The sequence below is a fragment of the Polypterus senegalus genome, chromosome 2 (assembly GCF_016835505.1).
Source record: "Polypterus senegalus isolate Bchr_013 chromosome 2, ASM1683550v1, whole genome shotgun sequence".
Taxonomy (NCBI): Eukaryota; Metazoa; Chordata; class Cladistia; order Polypteriformes; family Polypteridae; genus Polypterus; species Polypterus senegalus.
Window position 1 is genome coordinate 99,158,096 of NC_053155.1, and position 22,127 is coordinate 99,180,222.

General features: G+C 35.2%; 1 protein-coding gene across 2 annotated transcripts in view; it reads right to left on the minus strand.

Annotated features, from left to right (window-relative positions):
• LOC120523191 (F-BAR and double SH3 domains protein 2-like) overlaps nucleotides 1-22,127 on the minus strand; it is a 233,679-nt gene that overhangs the window by 33,914 nt on the left and 177,638 nt on the right. Inside the window, exons 9-11 of one of the 2 annotated variants that reach the window (XM_039744241.1) lie at nucleotides 10,460-10,582; nucleotides 5,775-5,870; nucleotides 4,872-4,943 (exon numbers count right to left, since the gene is read on the minus strand). In XM_039744241.1, the coding sequence (XP_039600175.1) occupies nucleotides 4,872-4,943; nucleotides 5,775-5,870; nucleotides 10,460-10,582 (291 nt within the window). The remainder of the gene's footprint in view (nucleotides 1-4,871; nucleotides 4,944-5,774; nucleotides 5,871-10,459; nucleotides 10,583-22,127) is intronic. The other variant, XM_039744242.1, reaches the window with a different exon arrangement.

A 22,127-nucleotide genomic window follows, 5' to 3' on the forward strand; every position in this document is an offset into this window, starting at 1 on the left:
GTTTAAATCAAAAATATATTATTTATTTCATTGACTAATTTTTAAGGTATTTTATGATAATCAATATTCATAAACCACTTTGGCAATTGCAACTAGAAACATAGCTGTAACTAACTACATCTTCAAAACAGAATCTAGGCCACATCATAAAGCCTCTCAGAATAAAATTTTGATCCTAAGGATATTGATGTTGCTAAATGTAAAACTAAGAGTGGTGAAAAAGTGTGACAAAGCTATATGACCATCATTTATGACCAAGAAAAAGTGTTCAGTTAACATGAAGTAGTACTGAGATAAAATGTGGATAAAGCACTGTACTCTTGTTATGATTAAAACAGAAAAAGCAAATATATAGTCCTTAGTGAGGCATATGATGGAGTCTCTAAAATCAATGGCATAATGACTCAGAATTTAAAATGCAACCGCAACCTCCAGTTATCTGAGACATTAACAGCAATTTCATATTTTTTCCATGTTCTTATATGTTAATTTTTTGTTTATGCCCCTGGAAAAATGGTTTGCATTTAACTATTTTCCAAAACATACATAGATTAACATATATGCGAGTATGAACTGAAGTATGCCGTTTATTGTGAATAATAATGTACATTCAAATCTGAGTTAATGAGTTTGCTCTTTAGAAGTGTGGTTTCCTGCGCACTTTCAGAGCTATATAACCACCACACAAAACGTAAAAATAGCTGAAAATCAAGACATAATCACCACTTACATAAGAGATCATGATCCTTAAGATTAATGTCAGATAAAAAAGAGCAGCTAAATAATTGAAATTAGAATTTTGCCTGGTCTTCCTTTTTGTTAAACATTAAAAATATACATTTTTATCGAAAATATATCTTTCCCACAAGATTTATTTCTAAATAATATCTCATTTTTTTATATCATTTATCAGTTTTAAAATTTACAAAAACAGTATAGATTTGCAAAGTGCAATAGAAAATAAAGATATTAATAGCATGGTTTAGCATTTATAATTAAAAGCATGTCAAGTCTGTGCAAATGTGCAAATCTAGGAAGGATGAGCATTTCTCATAACTCCTTGATAATGTAGGAAGTTCTTTTAGATTTGATGAGAAATCTCTAGTACAATTTATGACATATTTATGTTTATATAGCTTAATACTTATGCAAATTCAGCTCTCCAGCTTGCACTGATTGCCATTTTAAACAGCGCTCTACTTTGCTTAAAAATGATTTTCTTTTCATCTTACACCAGTTTGTTTTATCATGGGTCTCAAGAGTTTTTCTAAGAAACTTTATGAATATTGGCCCAGAATGTGTTATGTGATCTTTAAAATCTATGTTTAAAACATTAGGGAGAATGCATAATTTGTTTGTTACAGCAAGATAACCAAAAATGAAACTAAAATGTTAAGGAAGCATTCAGCCATTCAGTTTCTGCACAGTAAGTTCATAACATGACCTGGAAACTGAAGGACTGATTTGAAAGCATAATGCAACAAAACTGAATGCTTCATCTTTGCAGATAACCCCAAGAAAAATAATTCACTATGATAATGAAAATTAAGTAAACCAATCAATTAATTATTATTTTATTTTTTGATGCTCTCGGGGCTGAAGGGGATGAAGTCATACAGTGGAGATGAAGAGAATGCATGATTAAGACAATTTCACTTTATTGGAAAGTAAAAAAAAAAAAAAAGACATTTCACTTGCACAATATACATTAAAATTAAAAATCACTATAATAATAAAAACACAAAACATAAGGACATTTACATACTACAGAAATTATATAGAAAAACATGCATCAAGATTAACAACAAATAACAGGAAAGGAAAACTTGTACTTAATACTTATTTTTCCTCTGTTTTTCCATAACCCCGTTAATTCCCATTAATTAACAGTGAAAGTTCAAGGCTAACAGTCAAAGTGAATACTACATGTAAAACAGTGGAAAAAGACTGAACTAATAAGAAATACACATAGGGTCTTCTCTGGTTCCAGAATTCTTAATGACATTTTGACAGATCAAAATGCTAATCACTTAAATACTGACAGCAAATGTATATCTGTAAATTGATCATCACTGCCATCTCACCAAACAGAATATTAATTTTGAGAAGTATGGATACATTGCAAGAGAGAAGGAAAAGGCCTTCAATTTTACAACTTTTAATCAGGTGAAGAAATTAATTAACAAAACATTCTTAGACTAAAACCTCTGAGAATCATAGAACCAGATGGTTACCCTTAAATGTATGACAACTTATAATTCACTTTACATTTTGTACATGCACCATGACTGTTGTCCACATTTATAACAGCACCATAATTCAGTTCCTACATGATTAAAAATGTACTTAATGAGATATGCAATTAGGACTTTAAACATACTTTATCTGGAGTGCCAAAGAGGGAAGAAATAAATAGTGTTTCCAGATTCTTTACACACAGTAACAGATACTGTAACTACATTTAGTGAAAATGTTTAAATTCAAAGCTTGAAAAAAAAAAACACATAAAAGATTTTGTTTTTTAAATTTGCAAAAGGAAGGCAAATCACTCCTAAAACTCAACATCCTACCCTGTAAAATGACAACAATTCCCGTTTCTTTACACGATGGCATTTTGCCATGGTCTCTGGAGACCCAAGTTCAAACAGGGACCTTAAAGAAATCTGTCAGGCACACAGTACATAGAGTTCAATGGCAACATGAGACTTCACAATGGCTTCTTTCTGTAGCAGAGAGTGCCTTCCGCTTGCACACCACTGCTGTGAATGGATGCCTTTTTATTTTTCAGCAAGAATACAAACTCGCCTAACATTTTATTAGGAACAGACTTTTGCTGTTTGATTTCCAATGAAAATAAACCCCCAAGCCAACAAATTGCCTATTCTTTGCTTGTCTACATCTGCAACATCTGAGATGCAATGAACAGATTATAAAGAACAGGGTACAAGCATAAAGCCCCTGTTTATATATGTGCAAAAATCAAACAGTAAACTCAAATATAGTATAATCAGATGTTTTATGTGCTTATTATTTACTTTTTTCAGCTAAAGATAGGTTGGCGGTTTTGCTTAAGACCAAGTATGGCATAGGTTGTGTGGAGACTAGAAGTAAATGATGATGAGGCCATGCCTTATAAACATAAGAGTACTTGTTCATTTGGTAATGTAGCAGGATCGCTATGATTAATACAATAATAAATGAAAAGTAGGTTACAACACCAAAAAGGTTGAGAATCACTGGTATATTTCACATTTTTAGAGCTTGCTAAAATACCAATACATGACAACCCAAAAAGAAAACAAAACCTTGTGTATGTGCAGCTATTGCGGTAAAACACGAGACAAGTCAGGAAAAAAATAAAAAATTTTTAAGGCTAAAAAACAACACAGAAATGTGCACACGAGCTGGAATAAGGCACTGAACTGGATAAAGTCAGTTTGAGAATGTTACATCACTACCTAGCTATCAATAAAACGAGTAAAGGAAAACAAATTTTCACCATTTCACATAATCAAACAGGGAGTGCACTGTCTCTACATAAAAACTAAATACATAAGATGAAGTGGAATGGAATTAGTTATTTGTAAGTTATATGAAAATCACAAATTGTAGACTGCTAAAATTTGGGTAAGGGTTATTTGGTTAGCACACCAGCCTCTTAGAAGTGCCACAGGTCCAAATCACATCCAGAGTACTAAGTGTACAGAGTGTACACTTTCTCTGAATACTTGTTTTGGTTTTCTCTTGGTACTTAAGTTCTTGTACCTCAGCATCCCAAACAATTACAAGATTGAGTTAAATTGGCTCAGCAATGGACCAAAGTCTGGACCAAGGAAGATTTCTGAACTGGTGCCCCTTGTCAAGATACACTTTGGCCAACCTTGACTCTGTACTAGAATAAGTAGTTTAGGAAACTGAATGGACGAATGTGACAAAATGAACATGCCATGTTAAGCTATGTGAAGTGAAACATTTGGGTGTAAGGAAAATAACAGCATAAACCATTTATGTATCACACAGAGTTCACTTTAAATATTTTTGGCCCTTTCTAATATTATAGTATAATCTATTTTGCATCTGGTGTGTTCAAATGCATTAACTGCATGCTTCTCTATTTCGCTACAAGTGGCATTTCCATCCAAGCATCAGTCCACACAATCTGATGGGATAGGCTTCAGCCTCCTATGACTGAACTGGGTTAAGTGGGTTTAAGAACCATATGTTACTTTATTTTTGAGACAATTTTTCACATATTCTTCATATTGCATATGAAGATTTAAAAAACATGTCAAGACGACAATTCAATACATGTGTAGCTGAAAATTTTTCCTCAAAAATTCAATTAAAAATATGACAACACTTTACCCCGAAATTACTATACATATATAATTTCACCTTCAAAACATAAACTGTGATTTTTTTAACACCTAATCACAAAGTCAGTTATGTTTAAACATCCTCTGCATATCTCATGAAGCACTGCCTTAGACAACATCTGTCATGTTGAAAGGAAATCATGTGCACAAACATGTTTATGCATTTAAGCTATGATTCAGAAGGATGCAAGGGTGAAGAACATTTTTTCCCAGTAAGAAGTAAACACTAATGAATACAACATTATACAAATGTAGTTTTATATAAATACAGTGAGAACAATACAATACAAAACTGTTACAGCAAAATAAATCTGGGACTTTGTAAATGATAGCATTTGAAGTTTATATACAACTTCTATACATTTTGCTCCAGCCAGTTGGCTTCCACCATTGTCTGCATGCATATGAGTTATCCCATAAGACACCAACAGAACAGTCACCATCCCCTCACCTCCCACAAGAAGTGCCACTAATAAATATTACTTAATGTTATACCTCAGCCAAAGTCATTCTCATAGCACTCACGGGTGTGGGCTCAATGTCAATCAGCTGGAAAGCATTTAAACTCTGAACAAGTAACAGATATTGAACAAAAAATAAATATAGAACACAGTTAAAATTAATGCAAAGCATTTATATTTAGAGAAAGTGGTACACTCTGACAAAAATTAATTGTTGCATTGGTTAAGAAAGGATAAATACAATTTAACCATTACTATATAAATGTGGCAAAGGCAATATCATGAACAGTTACAAAGCAGAATCAAGAACCTTTAGATCAGTGCAATAAGAATTTTAAGTATGGTTTCAGATAAGTTACACAAAAAAGGCCACAAGTAGAATTAGTTCCAACATTAGTGCAAATCACACAGCATTATTCATTTACACAACAAACAAACAAGTATTAAGCCATGCACAGATGTAGTTCAACAAAAAGCCAATATTATTTCTATACTTATATTGTAAAATTTTTATATTAATTTTAAGTTTACTTTTAGCAAAATCAATTAAAAAATTTTGAAGGCAAGCTACTATAACTGTATAATAAATTTTATTCATTTCATAACTGCATTACCTATAGTTTAAACAAAAAAAGTTATGAATGTATTAGTAAAGAACAAAAGGCAATATTGCTGTCTCCTTCTGATAAGCCCTTTCTTTTTACAAAAAGCTACACAGAATTCCCATTTTAGAAATAAAGCATGAGATGGCACAGTTTACTAAATCTGATCTTTTACATCCATCTGTCAAAGGGCTACAAATAATGAAAAAACACTGGAACATTCAGCCTGTGTAATTCTTCAGACACTGCTCTGACGGAAGAGGATCAGCCTGGTACTCAGTAAGATTACACTTCTAAGCAAAATAAACTGGTAAAAAGAGGAGAAAAAAACATACCATGTCACTATCACAGGGCTGGAATTGAAAAGATTGTGATTTGTGGAAGATTTCATTCTCTTGCATAAAAAGTTGCTGATTGAGATCTTGCATCACCTAAAACAACAACATGCAGCAATTAATCCTGAAATTACAATTAAACTTCTACAGTATATGTAAAGCAAACTTACAATCTACTGTACAGGTACAATTTACTGTATATCACCTTGTTAACATACATACAAACCACTTTATGTCCAATGAGATGAAAGATATCAACAGTTTTTGTCCAATTTACACTTAAGGCTTTTGCTATGGAACACACATCGATATTATTTCAGCAATAACAATACAAGACATTATATCTATGCTTTATGGATTAAGTTTAATCTAAAGTTTAATATATAAAATAGTTTAGAGGTTAAACTGAAAGGCAGAGCGTTATCTTCTGAACAGAGCCATTTGATTTTACAACAAGCTTTGAGATTCATCCTACAGAATGTAGATGCAGAATGCTGATTTATTCCCAAGTAATACTGGTGATGTTTTAGTACCTTATGTCATTTGGACTTTTTGGTCCACACAATTGTACCCCAGTAAGGCCTGGTTTAAACTTCACATGACGGATGTATGCACCTGCGGACACTACTACCATGCAAGCAGTGTACTGTTTATTCTTCCAGGTGTACTTTATGTAAATCTGGAGGATTCCACCAGGCACCAGTGCAAGATATCATCACGGTGAGAAAACAACGTTCCGATTTGCTGTGTTGTGACTTGCCAGAAATATCCATTAAATTTCCAGGATACCTTGCCACAATATCACTGAAAAGGATGGATGTTTAATGATTACATCCATCAATCCAGGGATAAGCCCATTCCAGCTAGCTTTGGGTGCGAGACAGAAACAATCCTGAACGAGGCATCAGATCATCGCAAGGTGAATACAAGCACACACATACAACTAGGGCATCACCAAATCCTGAAAACTTGTATGTCCTTGGAAGGAAACCACAGCACATTGTGGAAACCCACCAGGAAAACAGGCAAACTCCAGGCAGGGAACACCAGGGACGTGACTCCCTACTGTGAGGCAGCAGCACTACCGCTCTGCCACTATGCTGCCCCCATATGTGTAATTAATAACAGTATTCATTACTTAAATTAAGTTCACAATTTATCAGTAAAATGTAAAACATAAGTATAAGTACTGTATATATCTAAGGATTCTCAGTGTGCAGAGAACTGGAATATTATACATTTAATGTGTTCTGTGTGGCAATCACCACCTGCCACTGTTGTCAGTGCAGGAGGAAACCCCAGTAGCAAGTAGCGATTAACAAGTGGGTCAGTTTTATGATGACATTTGCGACGTTCTACTTTAATGACAAAATAAACTATGAGATTAAAATTGGATTTTCCACTTTATTCACAAAATAGACCTTGTTTTCTTCACTGTGTCCCTAATTTTTTTTCCTGTGGCTCAAATACATTCTGATACTGTTGCGAAGGTGCAGAAAAGATGGCACAGAAGATGGTATGTGAGACCTTTAAAATGTATCACGTAATTATGATAGAGAATGTGCAATGCTTGTATTGCCTATGTAAGAAATAGATGAAGAAAAGCACCAGGAATACATCTGTATGTCAGCATTTAAGTTTGATGATCATGTCAAATGAACACTGGGAACGTGTGGCAGCCATAATGCATTCATGTTCTAAGCGTGAAGCATAAACCGGCTCTAAGCGGCTAAGTGGCTTCAAGGAAGCTTGTAATATTTTTGGGTTTAGGTATACAAAGAAGTGGTGTAATTTCTTGGCCTCATTAATTTTGAGAACTTTAAATAAAAGACAAGTGTTTCAATAAATAATTAGTTAACACACTTAGAACAAATTGCCTTCATTTTTCTCTACACGAAATGTATTGAGTATATGCATGCATGCTTCTAGAACAGTCACATCAGCAATATTTACAACTGCAGACAGGCTACAAAACTACAAGAAAGCTGGTAAGATTAATAGAGTAAAATAAATTGCTTCTACCATATGTTAAGTTTGGAATCAACCTTTCATAACACTTAGTGCTTTTTATTCTGCTGCTAGCCAAAAAGCAACAGATTTGCCGCAGTATATTTAACCATAACTACATTCCTCATTATTAAGGGTGTGAACACGTACGCAGCCAAAGCATTAAATGTTGCTTTTCCAAAAAGTGTTCTTTTTCTTTAAATGTTGTTGTTTACATGATCTTATAGAGGACAAAAAACCGTCAATTTATATGGCATCAGCATGAGTGCATAGACTTTTGTTATGCACTATACAGTACTGTACATCTCCATATGTAACTGGGATTAAAAGAAATTATGTGAATATTCAGTTTACTACATGGCATTTGTGCTGTGTCTACAGCTTATACCAAATTATGTTTTAAAAGCAATTTTATCTGTATCTATATGCATTCATTGAACTACTGTCTACAAACCTCATTTCCAAAAAAGTTTGGCAACTTTCTAAAAATGCAATAAAAACTAAAATGTGTTCTAAATTTATGTTTAACAAATAGAATTAAGATTATTGGTGAAAACAGTGAAAATCTTTTCTTTGTCCTTTCGCCTGTTAAATAAAAATCAAGTGAATTGCCAAATTACAGATTTTAGTTTTTAATGCTTTTCTGGTAATAGGGTTTGTACTTCTGAGATGTCTCAGTACCTGCTATTTTCAGTGAGTGGCACTGGTAAAATCTAATGTTAAATCTTTAAATAATTAATTTTAGATAACCAAAGCAAACAATTTTGAATTAGAATTTAGTAAATGTCTACAACAGGTAACAAGCAAAACCAGAAAAAGCTTTTATTTACGCATCTGGAATCCTAATAGTAAGCATAATGAGCTAGCTCAAAATAATTAAAATTAATGGTTGCACACAGTCTGGCTCATTTGCAACAAATCAGTAGCAGTTAAAGCTATGACATATGCCTGAAATGTACTTTTATTTTTTGTTGATAAAATCACTTTTTCTGGGTGGTTAATGTGTCTGCTTTAATTTCTATACTGATGTTTCTCATTTACATTACAATTATGCCATCAAGTTTTACCTTGTTGGTAGAAAAACTGCTGCCGTTGATTGATTCCATATTCAAAATTTATTGTCATTTGTTTCAACCTACACTATCGGTCAAAAGTTTTAGAACACCTCCGTTTTTTTCAATTCTTATAGAAATGCATTCAGTTTATTGTCTAAATGTTTAAAGAAATCAAGGCACTGAACAAATAAATAACAAATAAAAAATGAGTCAAGGAATCATTAAGTGTACAAAATTTTATTTAACTTTCTGATTACAGTAATCAAAAGTAACCACCTTTTGCTGATATAACAGCCAAACTGTGGTAACTCTTTTAATTCAGAATGCGAGTCACCAATTCTGCCTCTAGCAAAAGAATCCCAGACCATCACACTTCCTTCTTTGTATTTGACAGTTCACACCGAGGAACCATCCTTTCACCAAACTCAACGAACAAACATTTCACATTTTGATTCATCAATCCATAAGACTTTCTTCCAGTCTGGAGTAGACCACAGATAGTATTTCAAGTCCCTATTTTGTCCTTTAAAGAATGTTTTTCTTACTGCCACTGGCCCTGTCAAACCTGCAGCACAAAGTCTCCTCTTCACAGTAGAAACTGAGACTTGCATTTTTCACCCACTGTTAAGCTGTGAGGAACCTATCTTGTAAAGCTGTTAACCCTCAAAAACTTGTCTTCTAATTGTGATGTGACTTTGAGTCTGCCAGATCTCTTCCTATCGGAGTTTCTTGTGTAGAACACTATATTCACTGGCACTTATATATTTTTTTAATTTCTCTAAATGATAGGCTTACACTTCTAAGGGTAATAATGCTCTGTCTCAAATAATTTGTTAATTGCAGTTTTCTTTTCATTATCACTGGAACTTACAACATTCTAAGTTTTTTTTTTTATAAGTAATCAACAGAAGATGGGAAAACTGTGCAAATTGTTTGCTTCAACTTGCAAGGCTTAATTTACTCTAATTGCTGCAGAACATCTGTAGGTTGAACTTATTAGTTGTTCGCTGAAGAAGGCATATTTGTAATATTCAGATATTTCCTTTTTTCATTTTTTTCTAACTTAAACTTTAAATGTAAACCTCTGGCAATTTACTGCTTACCTTGGTAACTTTTTAGGTCATTCCTTGTGTTTGAACTGATTAACTTTGAAGAAAAATGTAAAAACAGAAGTTTTTTTTTAAACTATTTTCCAGTAGTGTATATAATTCCTGCTCTCTCCCTCTCTGATAATTTATGAGTGATTTTGGTGATCATTCACTTTAAAGTTATAATAATCATACAGAACAAAAAACAATATTACATCTAATGTACCTTACTTGTAACACTTTTTCAACAAAACTATTTAATAAGCCCAATTAATTAAATGATCACTTTCTGTCAAATGTGAAGTCTGTTAAGACTCTGCACATGTAGTAATTACTAATGCAGTATGTATATTTCTGTGGATTAAAGGTTAAAAACAATAGCAAATAAATTACTCATCTGTATGTGGTTTTTGAAGATTGTTTAAATATCCATTACATACTTAAAAATTTTTCCAACTGTAGCTCAGAAGGCCAGCATTGCTATATACAACATGTGACCCAAAATCATTAGGCACAAAGAAAGACTGTGACTTACCCTGCTAGAAGTTTCCAAAAGGAACTGGAATGTGTGCTGTACAGCTTGGCATAACTCAAGCTCATTCCCACTGAATGCTATTAAATATTCCTTAATATGATCATAGATATTTCCATCCAATGCCTGTATATAAGAGTACAGAATAAATGGCAAGAAATTAAAAAAATGAAACTCTATCAACCAAAAATGCATGAGATTCCAACATGTAAAATATTGTATATATACATACTGTACTTTATTTAACTTTCAGCGCCATCTAAAAATGGCCAGCTCTAGCCAACTTTATCATCTATGCAAATACCTTAAGGCAAAATGGGACTGTTGTTTATTAGTTGAAGGCTTTTGGGGGTGCAGGCAGTATCAGAGTTAGAATAGATTAAAAACTAGAGATTAGTAAAGAACAAATCCCACAGAGTTTGTGTGGCCATGAGTTTGGCAAAAATCTAAGAAATGTTTAGGAACTTCTCAGAATGCCACAATATGAATTGAAGTTAATCAGGAAGTAGAACTGAACTAGTTTTGAGTGCATTATAATGGTGCAATAATTTGTTAAGTGTCCTCAGACTATGCTAGATCGATTATTGTGGCCAAAAATAAGCCCAGAGCTGTGAGCATTGTAGCATTGCTAACCATTATGTCACTATGCCTCAAGCAACAAAAGATGTACCTGAAAACTGTAACCACAAACTACCAATAATTAATAAAAACATAAACCATTGTGCTCACAGAGCTCCATTTCTTAAGGCACAAACTAGCCGCACCAAGCAGCATTTTTTTATACTTTGCGCAGTTAGCTACACAGCATCCACGCCACCTGGCACTTTTTTTTTGTGTTTATGATCTACATGTATAGATGCTTCACACTTTTTCCTCCATCAAGAAGAGAAAGCGCCTTGTAAATAGTGATAAATCTTGCGTTATTTTTATTTCACAGGGTTTCATGCGTTTTCTGACAGTTGAGGGGGAATGCGCTTCTCTAAGGTTTATTCTGACTTGTCACGGATCACGTGGCTAACTGCTTATGCATTCAGTCAGCATATAAAATTAGCCACATGGGGTTATGGCACATCTTTTTAGATAGGTAGATAGATAGATACTTTATTAATCCCAAGGGGAAATTCACATAATCCAGCAGAAGTATACTGATACAAAGAAACAATATTAAATTAAATAGTAATTAAAAATGAAAAAAAAAATAAATAAAATTAATGTTAGCATTTACTCCCCTGGGTGGAATTGAAAAGTCGCATAGTGTGGGGGAGGAACGATCTCCTCAGTCTGTCAGTGCCTGGAGATGACACTGTTAAGTTTTTTGCTTTCAATCTATCCATGCAGTTACTTCACATCACACTTTCTTCCTCCATCAAGAAGAGAAAAGCACTTTGTAAATAGTAATAAATATTACTTTAATCCTCAGAAGTATGCTTTTACTCAATCACTCAATTTAGGTAGATTGCCCAGAGGGGACTGGGCGGTCTCTTGGTCTGGAATCCCTACAGATTGTTTTTTTTTCTCCAGCCGCTGGAGTTTTTTTTTTCTGTCCACCCTGGCCATCCTTATTCTATGTTAATTAATGTTGACTTATTTTTATTTTTTATTGTGTCTTCTATTTTTCTATTGTTCATTTTGTAAAGCACTTTGAGCTACATTTTTTTTGTATGAAAATGTGCTATATAAATAAATGTTGTTGTTGTTGTATCACTGGCCATTTAGCCAGCATATAAAATTAGCTGTGTGACACAATGGGACCAGTATTATATATTCGGTGGCAGTACCCACAATATTCTCATTATGGTCAGCTAATGTATCCCTCAAATGAAAATGCAAATCCGGCTGAAGTAATGTGGGGATGTTAACATCACATATGCACAAAGCAGACCAGGCAGCAAAGAAAGTTCCTCACATGGTTGCTATAGCTTTTTGATGTCACCATGGTCTTGCAAAGGATCATGGGGAGCAGGGAAAAAATATTTGTCTATGCCAGCCACATGTTGAATTTCCAGGAAAATGTCCAGCAAGCAAGTCACTAGTGAACACAGCATATTTGCTTGGCAAACACTACTGTAGATTAACATATGCATACAATTCCCTATGATGCAGAAAACCTTTCTTCTTGCAAAAAAAAAGCCACCACCTTAAACCAGAATAACATTTCATAGCTTCTAGTTGGAGGGGATGTCAAATTTGACAACAGGAGTTGCTGATCTTGTTGCCTGAGGCTGTCCGATTGCAGGACTAGGAGTTGTAGGTAATGGTAGAGTACATTTCTCCATGGTGACTTTCTGGCATGGGTTCTTATTTCTAAAAGATTTTGTTGGGGTAAGTCGCAAACCAGTCCCACTAAGTTGTTGAGGATGATACAATAGATGGTCATAGGACAGTGCCAGAACTCTCCCAACTTGCTAAAAATTCTGTAAATGAAGTCTGAGACTGAAAATTGCTGGGAAAATCATGTAGTGTGCCAATGCCTTTAGAGGAGATTTTGGTTTGAAGGCAATTCCTACTTTTTAATGGTAATAGAAAACCCTCTGAATAAAGAAAATACAAACAGACTGCATTTTCAATATGCACACATTAGTTGAGTTTAGATTTCTATGGAAGTATTGGTGCCGATGCACTTGTTTAATAATATCATCTATGTTTTGCCTCAGAATCTTCAGATACAGTCAAGATTGGTTTGAATATATAAGTACTAATCCAGATACAGTCAAGATTGGTTTGAATATATAAGTACTAATCCACAGAGTATTTCACCTCACCATTAATGACCATATGATCCACGCTCTGGATATATTCTAAAGTTAATTAGAGTAATGATATCATCCCTGTCGTATGAGATTAATTAGAGAATAAATAGAATGGAGGGAGCCTGTACAAGTTCATAACATGTCATAAATGGAACAGACTGTGCAATGTGACAGTCTAAACAAAACTAACTAACAATACAATTAACATGTAATAAAGGCTAAATTGAATGCCTAATTTGTTTGTTGATAGGAAGTCCACAAATAGGAAGCATGATAAAACTCCAGTACTCTTCAGGTGTCTAATTATGGTGTCAAGTAGGAAATATTTTGCATTATCTACATCACTCTCAAACTGGTTGCCAAAAAAACAGAAAAATACAAAATACATGCAAAAGTAACAGGTCACTGTTCTGTTGACTGAGAAAGTGAGTTTTTTTATTGTAGGGGTAGAGATAATGATTATGATGTTGCATCTGAGAGAGATTTGGCTCTAGTCCAGCGAAGAGTGAACATTTACAGTAGGACCCCATTGAGCTATTGAGTATCATGTCTGAGGGTCCTGACACAGACAGCATCTGGTCTGATGTACTAATTAATTGTGGTGGATATAAGCAGCTTAAACAGACTGTGTATTTGAAGGCAGAGTATTTCAAACTGTTCAGACTCTATATCATCTGCAAATACCATACATCTCATCATGGATGCAGAACCTTATTATTTCACTTAGCAAAAAATAAATCACTCACTACCTTCACATACATACATGCATCACACACATCTTTTCACAACAAATATTTTCATTCCTGACAGTTTGTGCTCCACTTTGTTTCTGTGTTGTTTTAGTTTATTTGTTAGTTGTATATCTGAGATGACCTATTTGTGTGTGCGCTGGAAATCCTGTTTCAGCTCATTTGTATGAGTTTATTTTTAAGGGAAAACACTATGGGATCATTAAACATGACATTTATTCATAATATATATATTTTATATATGCTCAAATTAATTCCAGTATTTCTTCTACTTTTATTATTTATATATTATAGCCTGAAAGCCTTAAAAGTAAAATATGACCATGAAAGCCCCAAAAAGCATTTAAAACAGGACTTTCATGATTACTGTTCAGCATTTCTGGCACTGGGCAGAATCGATTAAAAATTCTCTCCTTGAAGTTATGGGGGCAGTTATCTCAAGCTTACTTAAATATTTTTGGGTGTTGTTTATTTTCCTTATAAATAATAGATACAAACTAATAAATATATGTGTAATGAAGCAGTAATCACACCTGTAAACGTTGCTTTCAGAAATGATAAAGTTAGACATTTTCTCAAATGTCAATTTTGTGTTTCAGTACTCAACTACAGTAATTAACTCTGGGTATATTACAGGTACAGATATTTAAAGTGTGATGCCCTCTGAGTTTCAGAGTCTAAATCTCTGTGACTGGGTTAGAAATTCAACAATTTAAGAAAATCTCAGAGTTGTGTTTCTAATGATCTCAAACAAGAAGAGTCAGTTGATATGGTTTGGGAACCTAGTGAGGATGCACTCTCAGTAACTTTATATGGCACACAGGACAGTAACTCTCAATAAATAAGGCATTATATTTCTTAACTGCTCTTGTAGCACCTGGCTTTCTTCCTAAGGTACGGAAGACTATTACTAGGTAGAGTGAATTCTGGCCTATCCTGTTCTGGACAAGCAGATCAAAAATAAACGAATGTTTTGAACAAATAATTTTCAAAGATGGTTTTACTCAGTACCTATTACGTATATGTGTGAAATCTTATTGAGAATTTATGTCAGAAAAAACACTGGATCAATTGGCTACCAAAAAATTCAGATAGATTGAATGGTCCCTTCCTGTATATTGTATATATTTTCTACTGTTGTAAAACTGTTGTTTAGAGATATTTTACATATCATGTAATTTGTCTAACTTTATAACACCACAGAATGAGTTAAGTAGTTAGTATAGTATATTTTTCCTTGCACTACATACTTAAGCAGTTCTAAATGGCATGAATGAATAATAAAAGGTACACAAACAAGACTTATAAAGTGTTACTCAGCTGCTGAGGTCCTTTGAAGATAAGGTTAGTTGGAAGTGTCACTGTAGCCTCTTAAAGGAATTTGAAGTGATACAGTAGACATGAAGCAAATCCAGAGTTCAGTAAATGCTATGTGCACCTAAATATTACTACATGACTCCAAATTGTATTATTAAAGTCAACTAGCAGATTTTTAAGTATAAACATTATAACTCTGTGGAAATAATCACATTAAAGGAGTAACAGACCTGGAAGTTAAATATTGGATGATTATGCATTCTGTACATAGTTGTTGGCGAGGACCTTAGTCTTTCCTCCACTAAATAAGAAATTATTTTCCAATTAAAGGAGAAAGGATTAATTGAGGTGAATTTTATTTATTTAATGTATTTTTATTTATTTATCTGCACTTATAGGCAGCCATGCAACACAGTAGAACAGTGGCATTTTGTGCTTTACAGAGAGATGGCTTAAACATGACATACTGTACCTGACACTGTTTTAATGGACCAGACAGAGACACAGTGTGGTGTGGAAAAACACAGGTGGTCTTGTTATCTAGGTGACCGAGGCATGGTGTAAATGGGAGTATATTACACTGGACCTCCTATATTTAAATGTTAAAGAAGACTTTAAGTGTATTCTGCTTGCTCCTTTAGGCAAATCTGACCACAACCTGATTCATCGTTTTCCCAGCTACAAGCCTGTTACCACCAGAATAGTAAGGAAGTGGAGCCTGGAGGCTGAAATGGCTCTGGTTGATTCCTACCAAATGACAGACTGGGAAATGATGCGACTCAAATGGGGACAATATTGAGGGCTTTCCAAACAATGAGCCCTTCGATTACTAATGAGCTAAAAGGTCTACTGAATGAAAAAGACAGCATTCAAATCTGGTGACAAAGAAGCTTTGAAGGACATACAGCGCATGTTAAAGAAAACTTGGTGTGGAGGAAAGGAAGCTTACAAAGCTTAAATAGAAAACAAACTCAATCAGAACATGAAGGATGTCTGAGATAATTTACGTTAGGTAGAATGCCTGGAGGGGGCTGGGCAGTCCCTTGGCCTGGAACCCCAGCAGATTTTGTTTTTTTCCTCTAGCCATCTGGAGTTTTTTTTTGTTTTTTCTGTCCTCCCTGGCCACTGAACCTTACTTTTATTCTATGTTAATTAGTATTGCCTAATTTTATTTTTATATTTTGTATTTTTTCTCTTTCTTTATCCTGTAAAGCACTTTGAGCTACGTCTTTTTGTATGAAAACGATCTATATAAATAAATGTTGTTGGAATTGACTGGGTATAATTACTGAACTCTAGCTCAAGACTCAGATGCTAGAAGAAGATGTGGACAAAGCTAATGGTAAAGCTAACCAACTTTTTAATAGATTTTATTTCCCACTGCCAACTTCTTCCAATGATCAGTCTCCTCACACCATCCCTACTACATCAACGACTCCTACCACTTCAACTGGAATGGCAAAGTGACAAGTTCACCTGTGACCATCACTGTGGACTGTCCATAATTGAAGACCAACTGAGGAAGCTACACACAGGAAAAGCTGTGGGACCAGATGAAGTCAGTCCTCAAGTTCTTAAGGCCTGTGCTGACCAACTTTGTGGTATCCTCCGTTATCTGCAGTCTGTCCCTAAGGCTTCATAAAGGGCCACTGCTGTGGAAAACATTCTGCATTGTTCCTATTCCAAAGGACACAGGCACCTTTTCACCTAATGACTACAGAGCAGTAGCAATTAAGTCCCATGTCATGAAGACCTTTGAGAGACTGGTCCTGGACTATACGAGTCCACTTGTGGTAGACCACCTAAACCCACTGCAGTTTGCTTATTTGACAAAGACTGGAGTGGAGGATGGAATTATCTATCTGCTCCACAAGGCTTATTCTCACTTGGACAAAGCTTGCACTGTGTGGATTATGTTTTTTAGATTTCTCCAGTGGCTCCAATACCATCCATCAATCCCTGTTAAGGGGTAAGCTCAAGAGATATGGAGGTGGATGAATCTATATTGTCCTGGACAATGGACTGTCAGGCAGACTGCAATTTGTGAGAGTCAAGGACTGTGTTTCTGATACAGATGTGGGCAACACAGGAGAACCACAAGGTACAGTACTGTCTCATTTTCTGTTCACTCTGTACACCTCAAAACTATAAATATAATACTAGGTCACATAACTTACAGAAATTCTTAGATGATTCTACAGCTTATGGGGTGTTCAGATAAAGGGGATGAGACAAAGTATAGGAGTCGGGGGAAAGTTTGTTTGTTGGTGCCAAGAGAATTGTCTACATCTTAACATCAGCAAAGCCAAGGAACTGGGTAATGACTTAGGCTGCACCAAAAAACTTCTAAGTCAATTCAAGGAGTGGCTGTAGAGGTGGTCCTATAAGTACTTGGGACTCCACATTAATGACAGGTTAGATTTGTCTCTATTACTCTGTGATGGCCAGTGTAATTTTCTACCCTGTGGTGTACTGGACTGGTAACAACTTCAAGAGAGGTCCACCAAATGAACAAGCTAATTAAAAGGGCAAGTTCAATTACAGGATGCACTGTGGACCCCCTGGAGGTTGTAGCAAAGGAGAGAGCTAAAACAAAACTGGGTGCCATTACGAATAATGCTGCACATCCTCCCCTCTGACACATTAACACTGAGTACTTTCAGCGAAAGAATCATTCAGCAAAAGTGTGTCAAGAAACACTGCTGGGGCTCCTTTATACCAACTGCAGTATGTCTGCATAATACCTCACTGTGACAGCCAAGTCATAACTTTTCTTTCTTTTGAATTTTCTTGCTTTATAGTCATTCCAGTGTGTGCTCAGACCAAAATGTGAGTGTATATTTATTTATTTACTTATTCATATATCCATTTATTTTATTTGTTTATTGAGCTTCTGTAAAAAGCCAGATTTACCCTGGGGGCAAATTAAGTTCTATCTATTTAAAATAGTTTTAATTTTATAAAATAATAAAAACTAAATGAAGCATGGTAACTGAAGTTTAATTCAGCTTGTACTTGTTTCAAAATAAACTGTTGTATACAGTACAGGCCAAAAGTTTGGACACACCTTCTCATTCAATGTGTTTTCTTTATTTTCATGACCATTTACATTGGTAGATTCTCACTGAAGGCATCAAAACTATGAATGAACACATGTGGAGTTATGTACTTAACAAAAAAAGGTGAAATAACTGAAAACATGTTTTATATTCTAGTTTCTTCAAAATAGCCACCCTTTGCTCTGATTACTGCTTTGCACACTCTTGTCATTCTCTCGATGAGCTTCAACAGGTAGTCACCTGAAAGAAAACCATGATGGTCATGAAAATAAAGAAAACACATTGAATGAGGAGGTGTGTCCAAACTTCTGGCCTGTACTGTATGCATTCTGTTAATTTCTAATGTGTATTTTGTAGCCAGTCAGTCATTAATGTTATGATGCACACAATATCACTTCTTAAATCTTTAGTTTTACTTTGCAGTTTTAAGTTTATATTTATTCATGTCTACAGTACACTGAAAAATCGTTTATGTTGACAATAGTTGAAGGCACAACTATGTCAGTTTGTATTCTGTTCTGAGAAGTGCTTTTCATACTTTTTCTATGGCAAAACCCCCAAACTGAACAACATATTGGCAAATGTATTTACATATATAGCAAGACATTAAAAGGTGAACAAAAAAATAAAGTTTACATTTCCACACATTTTAAATGGAAGATTTTTTTTACAGTTTGTGACTCACATATGACTGATGAAGTTTACATATTTCTTTGATGTTAGATTAAATGTTAACTTGTACTTCTTCATGCCACATTTTTAAAAATTTCTGTTTTTTTAAGTTTCTATGAAGTGCAATATTTCTGACTCTCCCTTTTTTATTAAGATTGTTAAAAACTAAGGTGTATGGAAAAAATTAAGATTATATATTGTAAGTGTAAAGGGATAAAGGAGAAATTGAGTTGTTTGTTGATCGCCGGCTCCTGCTCAAAGCATTCAACCAGCTCCCCGTGCTTCAAAGTATTATGTCAGATCAGGTCTTATACACTTAACTCTAGTGTCGAATGGCTATATACTGTATTTTTTTGTTTGAGAAATCATAAGCATTTTTGTGTAGAGAATCCAATTTTTGTGAAAGGCTGTTTTTTGAAGTGTCACACTCACTTGAAAGCTGCAGTTTCGCCTACACTCAAAATATTTATTCTACAAGCCGATGGCCGCAGTAGCATACGGCGGTGTAAGAATAGGAATGGAAAATGGTGAGAAAGGAATTCAGGAATCAAGAAGTAAGAAATACTTCTTGAAAGACACAGTTGTGAATAGGTGTTTTGCTGGAGATGACAGATAATGAGTCGAAAGATCTAACCCTAGAAAAAGCCACATACAACTGACCGTGGCTGAAGACTGGTTGTTGTAGATTAATGCAAATCTTTGCAAACGTTTGTCCTTGGGACTTGTTGATAGTCATGGAGAAGGCGAGTCTGAGTGGGAATTGTGTGCGTTTAAATTTAAAAGGAAGATTGGTGTCGGAAGGAAAGAGAGAGATTCTGGGAATGAAGATTGTTTCAGAATTTTGGATAGCGATCAATTTGCACTCAATAATCTCTTGCATATATTTCTCATTTGGTTCGTCTTGCTTCCTCTTCAAACCCGGTCCCCCCACACAGCATTTCTTGATTCCTATTCCTACTCTTCCCCATGCTGCCTGAGGCCTCCCATACACACCCACGCCACTTTTCTCGATTCCTATTCCTCCTTCGGACTACCGCGTTCCCCGCTCCTCTCTCATGACCCCATTGGTGTCACGTCACCGCCGAAGTGACCCCACACGCAGCCCACATGGCATTTCTCGATTCCTTTTCCTCCTCTTCCAAACCCTTCTCCACGCTGCCTGCGGCCTCCCATACACTCCCACGCTGCTTTTCTCGATCCCTATTCCTCCTTCAGACTACAGTGATACCTCGCTATATCGCGCTTCGACTTTTGCGGCTTCGCTCCATTGCGGATTTTAAATGTAAGCATGTCTAAATATATATCACGGATTTTTCGCTGGTTCGCGAATTTCTGCGGACAATGGGTCTTTTAATCTATGGCACATGCTTCCTCAGTTTGTTTGCCCAGTTGATTTCATACAAGGGACGCTATTGGCGGATGGCTGAGAAGCTACCCAATCAGAGCACATATTACATATTAAATAAAACTCCTTAATGATATACGATATTCTTCCTGCACGGTGCTTTGCACATTTCAAAGCTCTAACAGCCGTATTGATTTTTGATTGTTTGCTTTTCTCTGCCTCCGTCTCTGACATTCTCTGCTCCTGACGAGGGGGTGTGAGCAGAGGGGCTGTTTGCACAGAGGATGTTTGCTTAGAAGATACGGACGCACCTCTAAAAAATGCTGAAAAGACTACCTTCACATTGATCCCTTCATTGCGGCGGCTTTATCGCGGTGCTTCATTTACTTAAAAGCCCAACAGCCCTATTGATTTTTGTTTACTTTACTTTCTCTCTCTGATATTCTCTGCTCCTGACGACACTACTTTGAAGAGGAAGATATGTTTGCATTCTTTTAATTGTGAGAAAGAACTGTCATCTCTGTCTTGTCATGGAGCACAGTTTAAACTTTTGACTAAAGGGTGTTATTTCATGTCTAGAGGGCTCTAATAATGTTAAAAAAACGTATTTAGAAAGTCGTAAACAGGTTTTCTATGCTCTAACTGCGAAAATATTTATAAATAAAGATTTATAAATAAAGACTCCTACTTCGTGGAAATTCATTTATCTGTCTGGAGCAGATTAACCGCGATAAACAAGGGTTTACTGTATAACTGTGCGTAGAATATTTATAAACAGTGTGGGAGAGTTTCTTTTTTGTTTTTTATTAATTTTATTACAATCCATACATAGCAATCAAGTTTTTACAAAAAAAAGAATTATGTTAAGAACAGATCGATCCCCACCCCTGAGAGAGACAGCAAGCCAAACGGTGTAAAATTTAAGGCTTGTAAACATACCTAAATTAATAAATTCTCTGTGCTTTATAAACTTATTTTAAAATATTACTGATTAGATCCTGCCATGTTTTGAAAAAAGTCTGTACTCTGTGGGAGAGTTTCTAAGGGCTTAAAACATATAAAAAATAACCATACAAACATATGGTTTCTACTTCGCAAATTTTCACCTATCGCGGGGGGTTCTAGAACGCAACCCCCGCGATCGAGGAGGGATTACTGTACTGCATTCCCTGCTCCTCTCTCATGACCACAATGGTGTCACGTCACTGCCGAAGTGAAAGGTCACGCGGTCAGGCTAGATATAGGGTGGTAACGTGAAATGACATGATTTGTTTCTTCCATATTTAAAGTCGAAATTTAAAACAAAAAATTTAAAACAAATTACAGCATTACCTTCACAATAGCCTTCAAGCTATGTTGTGATACCTCAATGTGTCACATCAACCATTTTGCAAAGCTCTGATCTAAAGTTCTTAATTTGTGCCTTTTGCTGTTGGGTTAGGAATTAGATCCTGACATCATAACTGAATAAATCAGACAAAGCAAATGGTTGTATTAGTGGAAAAAGAGATTATCTAGCATCCTCATCTCATTTCATTTCCCATCTGTTTTCCCTGATGAGGATCACTGTGGTAATAGAATGTACTGATAAGTAAAGACCTTCTAACCCTGCACTAGTCTCCACCTCCTTCTGGAAAATTTCCTGGTGCTCTCAAACCAAGTTAGACATGTAATTCAGTGCCTCTTGAGTCTACTCCACGTCTCCACCTAGTGCACTGTGTGTGATCCACCAAGACTCCATGTCCCTCACCTCCTTAGAGATGTAGAAAAAGCTGTCTT